This window comes from Hibiscus syriacus, unplaced genomic scaffold (assembly GCF_006381635.1).
Source record: "Hibiscus syriacus cultivar Baekdansim isolate YM2019G1 unplaced genomic scaffold, ASM638163v2 tig00110174_pilon, whole genome shotgun sequence".
Taxonomy (NCBI): domain Eukaryota; kingdom Viridiplantae; phylum Streptophyta; class Magnoliopsida; order Malvales; family Malvaceae; genus Hibiscus; species Hibiscus syriacus.
Genome location: NW_024062612.1, coordinates 2,100,954 through 2,111,131, shown reverse-complemented (window position 1 = coordinate 2,111,131; position 10,178 = coordinate 2,100,954). Strand labels below are relative to the sequence as shown.

The 10,178-nt window shown below is 36.1% G+C and overlaps 1 protein-coding gene and 1 pseudogene across 1 annotated transcript; one reads left to right on the top strand and one right to left on the bottom strand.

Annotated features, from left to right (window-relative positions):
- The first annotated feature begins 1,013 nt into the window (after positions 1 to 1,013).
- Positions 1,014 to 3,062, top strand: LOC120216901 (annotated as a pseudogene).
- A 5,185-nt stretch (positions 3,063 to 8,247) lies between these two features.
- LOC120216829 (zinc-finger homeodomain protein 2-like) lies at positions 8,248 to 9,097 on the bottom strand. Its single transcript, XM_039214133.1, is given in 2 exon segments — positions 8,248 to 8,422; positions 8,424 to 9,097. Coding segments are annotated over 2 exon segments (765 nt in total). The 5' UTR covers positions 9,069 to 9,097; the 3' UTR covers positions 8,248 to 8,302.
- Positions 9,098 to 10,178: the final 1,081 nt, after the last annotated feature.

The following is a 10,178-nucleotide window of genomic DNA, read 5'->3' as shown; positions in this document are numbered from 1 at the left end:
GATGAAATATTTACAATAAAAATAAATTAAAATAATTTAAATTTTAAAAGTTAATTTAAAATATAAAAATAATTATAATTTTTTTTTAAAAATTACATAAAAATTAAAAAATCTAATATTTATTTAAATATTTAAATATTATATTTTTTTAAATTATTTATATGATATTTTATTTTATAATTTATGTAGGTTCTAATTCTATATTTTTATTTCTACTTTGTTTTATCATTAACAAACCTTTAGAGGACAAATTGTTTTTTCGCATATCCTAAACCATCAAGAGCCTTTAGCCTAATGGTTTAGGCGTTTGGTTGTTTTCTTCACTACTCTTGACATAGGATTAATTCCCCTAGAGTGCAAAGTTTTTTTCTTTATTTCCACTTCATTTGGATAAGAATAATTTAATTAAATAAATCAAAATTCATAAATAAAACTTTTCAATCATGTATTAATATGTGTCACTTTCAGATTGAATGATTAATTTATTAAATTAAATTTAAATTAGAACCAAATTGATAGAATATATAAATATTAAGGACTAAATGTTTAATTATATCAATATTTTTAACTGTCACATCGATATTCCCGTCAATTGTTAACGAAAAGTTGAACATAATTAAATAGTTAAGTGATTTGATTGATAAAATTAAAAGATTGATGGTAAAGTAAAAGGTCTACATAGTTTAGTGGTCAATGTTATAGTTTACCCATATTTAAATTTAAAATTAAAATAAAATTTGTTGAAAACTGAATGAGTAGAGAGATAATGTAGCCTATGTAATGTTGCGTTATCGAGGAGCATGTGGCGTAAGCAAGTGGCAGCTGTTCGCCTGGTTTACAAAGTTGAAACTTGGTTCGTAAAGAAAGAGGAACGACCGACAGCTATTGAAAGAACATCTTCCTCACGAACTTTTGATTTTTGAATTTCGATCCCTCTCCAGATAAATAGCTTTCCGTAGTTTAGCAATTCAATTTTCGTTTTTTTTTCCTTTTCCTTTTCCTTTATCTGATTGGAACACAACGAAACCATGAGCCAGCCGCCGACCGTTCATGAGAAAGTTCCGGAAGCCACACAGTCAGCTTCATCCATGGAGTCAACCCAACCGCCGACTGTCTCTTCTGCTTACGATCCCTACCCGAAATTAGACCCGAACGACGTCGCTCCTCCACCGGAAAATTGGACCAGCGTTTCCATGGGTTCCCAATCGGATCCCAGTCCACGGCCGGCACCGATCTCTAACAGTGCTGCCACCACCATGCCTGCCGTGTCGAACTCGAATCCTTACGTTTCTTCGGCCGGTTCAATCATCTTCCGTCAAGAGTAGCCCACTTGCTTCACTTTTATATTAAATTGGAATTTTGAAAACTGTTTGAATTCTATTTAAATGTAACCGCTTCCTTTTCTAAGAGCAGATAAGATGGAATCAGTGACAGACGCGTTGGGGAAATGGGGAAAGAAAGCGGCGGACGATACTAAGAAGGCGAAAGAGATAGCTGAGAACATGTGGCAACACCGTAATTATTTCCATCTTTTGATCATTACCCTTTCTGCACTGTTTTACATATTGTCAAGTGAATGAACAGTATTGAGTACAATAATTGGCTTAAGTTTGTTGTTTTCATTGTTGCAGTGAAAACTGGGCCGGGTTTTGCTGACGCTGCTGTAGGAAAAATTGCTCAGACTACCAAAGTTATTGCGGATGGTGGTTATGAGAAGATCTTCCGGACAACATTTGAGACTGTTCCCGAGGAAAAGCTTCTGAAGACATATGCCTGCTACTTGTCCACCTCGACTGGTCCTGTTGTGGGAGTTTTATATCTGTCAACCGAAAAGCTTGCTTTTTGTAGCGACAATCCTCTGGCTTATCAAGTTGGTGACCAGACTCAATACAGCTATTATAAGGTAAACAGGCTCGTTTCTGTTCTGGTTCGAATTTTTGCATATGCAACTAAGGGCTAGGGTCGAGTTCAGTTAATGCTGCTTTTTGATGCTGTGACAGCATATTGTTATATTTTGGCAGTTCCATATCATGTCAAAGATATGAATTATCATTTCATTCATTTCTTGGTTTACATGTTTCAAACAATATTGTAATGCTCCAAACTTGATGATTCTATGTGAATTAGTGAATCACTTGAAGTTGACAATCCGGGATGCTTTGTTATCTGAAAACTCTTCTTAGATAACCTAGATTCTTTTTGCATCTGCGTTACTCATCCCGGTTATTTGCAACATCGTGTGGTCATCTTGTTTTTTAAGAACTTCATCTTGTTGGCTCGACTTCTCCCTTGTCGCACAAATTTTTAGTTCATACTTTTGTATTTTAAGTTTGTTTCATTCAAGTAAAGAGTTGTTGATGAACACTAGTGGCAGTGGAGTAGGGACCTTAATTGGCATTTTGAATGTAGAATATCGTATATGAGATGAATCGGGGTGGGACATTTGTCAATAGAGCATCCTCATTTTTTACTAATTTTAATTGCTCATATGATTCAATGCTATTCAAACCCAAGTTGTTTTGCCAAATTAGTTCATGTTCCCCATATTAGGAGAATCTAAACCTTTTTTCCCCCTTTGTTTAAACTGTTATACTATTTAGTATGTGATTTTGTGTCCTGTCCACACACATTCATGTAGGTGGTTATTCCATTACATCAGCCGATGACAGTGAATCCATCGGCTAGCAAAGCTAACCCTCCGTCAACAACCATGAATTCTGGTTCATGGGGTTTGTACACTATGACAGTGCTGTTAAGAATCTTCAAGGTGCATTGCAGCCTGGTAGCTCTTGATGCGAACTCTACACCATGTCCCGAAAAAGGTATCTGCATTGGTAGATTGATGTAGATAAGATACATTGAGTCAGAATTGTAATAATTGAGATATAGCATGTTCATAAACATGTTTTATATTGAATTTATTTATTTTTAGTGTCTCTGTGAGATGACTCCTTTCGTTGTTGAACATAAATTGTTGGTGAATATGTTCGAGTGTCGGTAAGATATCAGCTTGTATAAATGGTTTGCTACCATAAATTTGATTATTTGTACTATTTTTATTTTTATTTTTTATAAGTGCAAAGAGTTTGATTCTATCATATGTTGACATTACTGCTGGGTAGATGTGCACATTTGTCGGATTTCAATCCGATCCGGATCGGTTTTTATCCGATCCGGTTTTTTCCCATAGAAAAAAAACCGGTTTATAAAATAACCGGTTCGGTTTCTAACCGGTTTGGAGGGCCGGATATCCTAACCGGTTTCGGTTTTAAAAAAACCGGTTTTTTTAAAAAACCGGTTATAAAAAAACCGATTTTAATATTCCAGATTGCTCATAGGGAACCGATTCCCCCCCAAGGGGGTACCGATTCCTCACTGAATGGTTTGGCTCCGAGATTTCCAGAATGCTCGGAGGGAACCGATTCCCCCATAGGGGTACCGATTCCCCCCTATTCAACGGTCGAAATATTTGAATTTTACACTTAGGGAACCGATTCCCTATGAGAGGAAACCGATTCCCTATGAGAGGGTACCGATTCCCCCACGCTCCAAGCATTTTTATTAAATGTTTTCACACTTAAACGGCTATATTATCTTCATTAATTATCACTAACGTTCAGAAGTGATTCAAGGTGTATTTAAGCAAGCTTAGAAGCCATTGATCAAAGAAAAGAAACATCAAGCAACTAGAATCAAGAGAGAATCAAAGAGAAAGCATCAAACCTCAAGTTCGATAAATTTAAATATTTAATTGAAATACTTAATTAACTCAACATAATTGAAATACTTAAATACTTCCAAGTTTGATAAATTCAAATACTTAAAAACTTCCAAGTTCGATAAATTCAAATACTTAAAAACTTCAAGTTCGATAATTGAAACAAAGTTTACGATAATTGAAATAAAGTTATAAAATAAACTACATTGCCATCTCTTCTTCATCATCTTCGCCTTCTTCGTTTGGAGGGGATATTCCAAGTTCGACTTCTTCAATGTGTAAGTTTGCTTCCAAATCGACATCAATTGCATCTTCTAGGGTGGTGATATGTTGCTTACGAGCCGCTCCATCCAAATAATCCTTTAAACAAATGCATACTTCCACCGACTCGGGACTTAGTCTTGATCTCCGTTGCGATATAACCCTGCCACTAACAGAAAAAGCGGATTCCGAAGCTACCGTAGAAGCTTGGACGGTTAGTAAATCACGGGCCATGGCGGCTAGAATCGGAAATTGTGCTTCCTTTTCTTTCCACCAAGCCAAAATATCCAAACTTTCAAACTCTTCAAATGTCATTTTTGATAGAAAATCGCATGACATGTAATTTCCCAACTCGCTACTTGGGGTGGTAGTACGTGATCGTTTGGATTGAGAATTTACAAGAGTGTTAAAAAGATTCAAATTTATGTTACTTGGACGTCTACTAGATGATTCCGCATTCATTCTCATTTGATCGTGTATTACACTACTTGATCCGTATTTAGTTAAATAAATTGCAAACATGTCTCGAAAACATTTGTTAAAATAATTTATTTGGTTTTGGACAAAGTTGGGTTCATCATCGGTTAGATTAAAAGCAAATGCAATTTGTTCAATTAGTGTTTCAATCCCACCAACATTTAACGTTGGGTTTAAAGCGGCGGCACAAGTAAAAATGGGGGGAATCTCCTTAAAATATTTTAAAAGTTTTTCCTTCATTGCAAAGCCAATTTCTTGAAAAACTTCGGTTTCAAATTCAAAGTCATTTAGTCGGGTAGCCAACAAAAATATTTGATTAAGAACCAACGGGCTAGTAGGGTAATAAACACCGGATAAAAAAGTTGTTGCATTTTTAAAAACCTCAAGCAAATCGGTTATTTTGGCTATAGTTTCCCAACTCGAATCCGGATAAATGTTTGGGACATGACCCCTCTCGAAAAGCCGATCGTGAAATGTTTGCAATGTTTCCCTTTGCCTTAAGGCAGTATGCATCATCATCCAAGTTGAGTTCCAACGAGTTGGACAATCCAAATTAGGACCCAAAGTTTTTTTATTAACAGACTTACAAAATCGTTTATAATCATTTAGTCTTTTGTTGTTGTTACAAAGAACCGATTTTATCATTGTTTTAAATTCTAATCTAATTGGCTCAATAACCTTCAAACCGGCTTGCACGGATAAATTAATTATGTGTGCAACGCAACGGGTATGAAAAAACGCACCATCTAAAATCGGTGAAAGTAATATTTTCAATCTTGGAACCGCGTTTGTATTATTCGATGCATTATCAAAGGATATAGAAAAAACTTTATTTTCTAATTTATAAAGACAAATTACCCTTTTTAAAAGTGTAAATAAATTAGCACCGGTATGCGGCTCACCGAATAATTCAAACGCGATTGTTCTTTCATCATTTGCCAATTATCTTGATCTAACCAATGTGACGTAACGGCTAAAAAGAATTTCCGGTATTATGAGGGGAACTCCAAACGTCACATGTAAGCGACACACCATAACGGTGTTCTTGGAATCCTAAAATCATTTTTTCCCTCGCCGTACGTCACATTTTTATAGCATCTCTTCTAAGGGTAGTACGACTTACTTGAGTATAACGTGGTTGCATTAGTTGTTGAATTGTTGTCGTGAAATCTTCATCATCAAAGTGGTCGAACGGCAATGCTTTTGTAATCACGAACTTTGTAAACGCTTCTCGTAATTTTTCGTTGTCGTAAACAAAAACACCACATTGCGGTGTAAGATTCGATTGACTAGGATCCGATCTTGAGCGAAGTGCCTTGCATGATTTTGTCAAATGGTTCTTCAACGTTGTGTTTCCTTCCGATGCAAGAAACTTTAGACAAAGTTTACAACGCGCCCTCCTCGAGCCATTTGACATCTCACATAAATCGTAGTGATCCCAAATATCTTTGTTTCGAGTGTGTTCGATCACTCTCACGACTTCAAGGTTTCCCCCGACGGAAGATTCAGCCGTGTTACTCATGATGAATAAAAAATTACAAAACTAAGATTTGAGAGATGTTTAAGTGTTGTGTAATAAGATTTGAGAAAGTTGTAATCAACCAAATACATCCCCAACCTATTTATACATGTTTAGGGTGGTAAAATGGTAATTTTTTAAAGAAAAAAAACGGTCAAAAACGGTCACAAACGGCTATATTAACGGCTAGTTTTTTAAACCCAGACCGGTTTTTTTTTCCCGGATAAAAACCGGTTTTTTAACCGGTTTTTTTCAAACCGGTTTTTTATCCGGTAAAAAAACCGGTCTAGGTTTTTTTCTCCAAACCGGTTAAAATAACCGGTTTAAAAAAATCCGATCCGGTTAAAAAAAACCGATTTTTCCCAAATCCGGTTTCAGATATTTTTTCGTAAAATCGGATATTCGGATTTTTTGTACACCCCTACTGCTGGGCTTTTGAAACCTCGGCGTCAAAAGACCCACCAATTTAACAAACAGTTTGTTTGATGAGGTGTGCTTATTGGCCCAAATGTGGTGGAACCGACAGATCCACTAGTAGGTCCAAAATCTGACCGAAGAGTGGATGTTGTGGCCAGGTCAGCTTGTCTGTCTTCATCTTTAACTGGCAGCCTGATAGTGGGAAACATACACCTATTTTAGTGGCAGATGATAATACATTGATATCATGGGCCATGCATTCCATATTTTCACATTTTTTAGCTAATCTCAATTCTAATCGTCCGTCCCAAAATAAGACCTATAATAACCAAAAGCTGCAAAATTGGTCCTTTGCCATTAATAGTACTGTAACAGTTACATATTCTTTGGATGAAGCCAGTAACTGAAAAAAGGGGTATTTCATTTATTTATTTATTTACGTGTAAAGGTATGGAATGGAAGTGAAGGGTGAACATTGAAGAACAACAACACAAGAGGAAGAGAGGAGGAGATGATATAGAATAGATGTAATGTCAGTGCAATTAATAAAATATTATTCCAGTTTACTTTTGTTTGGAGACAGAGAGCCCACATGTTGTTAAACAGGGACAACCCCAAAAAGAACCCCCCCCCCCCAAAAAAAACAAAAAAAAACAAACTCCAACTCCTTTTTGAAACTCTTATTTCCGACAGCTTCAACTCTCCACGATGCCATCTGCTCTTTACTTGACTTTCCCCAACATCAAACATGTTCAGTTTCTTCCCACATATATTTTCATATTCTGCTTTCTTTTTCTTTTCTCCCACAATGATATAAACATATATATCTCAAACGACTCTTCCTATTTTGTTAATTTTTTGACATATTTTTAATATATTTTTAGAAGTAATTATTGTGGATAAATAATAAAAAGGTGTTGTTAACGTTCCATCCATGGGACCTTTGGGTGGTCAGAAGAAGTCTGAAACACTACAATAAAACTGGCAGAGACTGTGGCTTCTCTGCCATGTTAATAAACACTCCTAACTTCTTCTCTGCTCATTTTCTTTTTAAGTACCAAGAAAGAAAAGGGAAAGAATCAAGTATACGACGTGAAGTCAAGGAAAAATTAAGATTATAAATAACAAAGAAATTTAAGTGATAAGATGAAAAATGAAAAGGTAAATTATTAATGGAAAATGGATAATTACTAATTAGTATAGGTGAAAATAAACCAAAACTGAGAACTCCCGTAAGCTCATTTGTCAACTTCTTTCCTGAATGGTGATTTGGAGGAATTGTTCAGCTGGAAAAGTGTCATGAGAGTTTGCAAAATATAGGTTGAAAGAAATTAATTCAGGTGAGAGAAAATACATAATTAATATAACTTATAGTACATAGAGAAAATATTCCAGCTTTGCATGCTAAATAAGTTTTAGTTCAACTTGGACTTGGAGAAACTCTCCATCGATCCTTTGATGATGAATTTATGATCACAACTTAACCTTGCTTTTTTTCTTTTCTTTCCTTTTCTTTTCCTTGATCCCCTTGCACCACTGTAAGTTGAGCTATGTACGAACTAAAAGTGAAGTTTCGACCATAGAGAATTGGAATTATATGTAAGAGATGAAAAGATCATAAATTAATACTATTAATTAATGAAAAATGGGAAATTTAATGAGCTAAAAGAACTCTTAGAATAAAAAAGAAAAAGTAGAGTTGGCAACAATGTACTCATCAGAAACTTCAGATCATCATCATCATACACTGATCACCACTGATAATAGTAACGGAAACTAATTCAAAAACAAAAACAAAAAAGAAGAAGAAAGGCAAGAACCCTAATACCAAATTCCCATTATCGTATGCTTCTTTGATGTTTTTTTTTACTTCCCAAGTAACATTATTGAAGCATTTTTCTTGTTGGAAATTAGGGTTTCTTACCGATAGTGTACTTGTTGTTATGCATCCAGACTTTAAGAACTTGCCTCTTCAACCCAGTTTCTTCACAAAATTGCTCCACAGCAGCTTTATCATGCTTTTGAATCCTCCCACCCAAGCCTCTTAGCGAAATCAAGCATCTTATCTTTTTGTTCAGGCGTAAATTTTGTTCTAAATCTCTTCTTTAATCCCTCACTGCCTCCACCTCCACCGCCACTGCTACTAGGATTCGAAACATCTTCATATTCTCTACTGTAGGCACCGGCAATACCACCTCCCGACGTTGCCGGCAAGGCCAAGGGCCTTTGCCGTGGCGTTTGCGTCAGGTGGAGATACCCGGCCGGTGGCGGCGCCCTATAGTAGGGAGAGAATTGGGGGTGTTGAATCTGTTGATGGTGGTGAGGATAATAAATATTACTGCCTTCGCCTTCAGTTTCTTTACGGTGGAAGTTCCTGTGACAGTTACAAGCAGCACATTTCAAGGTGTCAAGGGTCCCCTCATCACCTGCCGCAATGAACTCGCCGCAGCCATCCACCGCGTGTCCTCCGATACTCACCGCATGGTTCTTGAGACACTCACGATACCGAATACCGGACCCCACTTTTCTCGACGCCGCCCCACCTTCGCCACCGCCGCCGACGGGTCCTATCTTCGACCAAACAGCTGACGAGTTGCCGAGCGAGTCGTATCCTGGTGGAAATGGAACGGCCACACCCATTTCTTCTAGTTGCTCTTCATGTTCCTCGATATCCATCTCCTTTTTATATAATATAACATATATATGTAATATTTCAGTTCACTGCCCACTCAAGAGAAGATCTACAAAGCCGATGCTAACTCAGCTTGAGATCCACCGTAAACAATAAAAGAAGAGAGCTTAAATAAATAAAACAAGGGGTCTTGTTGTTTGAGAGTGAAATGTTTGGTTCTTTCAGCACAGAGAAGAAGATAAGAGAAGGGAAGAGAGTGTGGCCATGAGTTTGCCGGGCTAAGCCTAACCTGCAAAAAGAAAAAGGGTGTCTTACTCCAAAGCCTTCATGTGCTTTCCATTTTGTTCAAACTATGTAAGCAAACAAACCCAATTTTCATCCCTTTCCCCCCCTTTATTACATTCTAATTATTAGTTTTTTTTTATATTATTTTCCACAATGAATTTCAAATTTCACCTCTTTGATGTTTTAGTTATTGGAAATTCTTGTCTTCTTCTTCTTCTTCTTTTTTTCTTCTATTTTTGTTAAGAGGTGTGGGGATGGCAAGAGTAAAAAACAAAGGAAAAATCAGGATTTATTGCTTAAAAACAAATAGGGTGTTTGGTTCCAAGGACTAGCTATTTCATCATTGGCACATTCAAATTGAAATGATTATTGTGCAGAGTAGTGGAATCCGACTTCATTCTGCCATTAATAACGTTTTGTTATACCATCTCTACACATGACCTTTTATGTTAGAGGTGATTCTTGTTTATATCATAATCATTGACCAAAAAAATTATTAACTAGGTACTCAGGAATCATATATACCCAAGTAAATCACGACTTATGTGATCACGTCGAAGATATAGTTTTAGACTTAAACAAGGAAGCCAAGATTATTGTTTAAATTTTCATAACATTGAAGCCATTCGTCACTTCTGCTTAGTACTTAATTAATTACAGGATAGATCCGGGAAATCAAATATGGAGAGATTTGTTTCAACATTTGGGAGCAGATCAGATCAAAACTTATTGATAAGCAAACGAAATTTAAATGGAGGAATTAACGGATTAATGTTTATTGTTTTTGTCATAAATTATAATTATTTAAGCGTAAACTATTTGAATGGTCACTAATGTTTGAAGAAATTCCTTTTTTTTCATTGAAATTT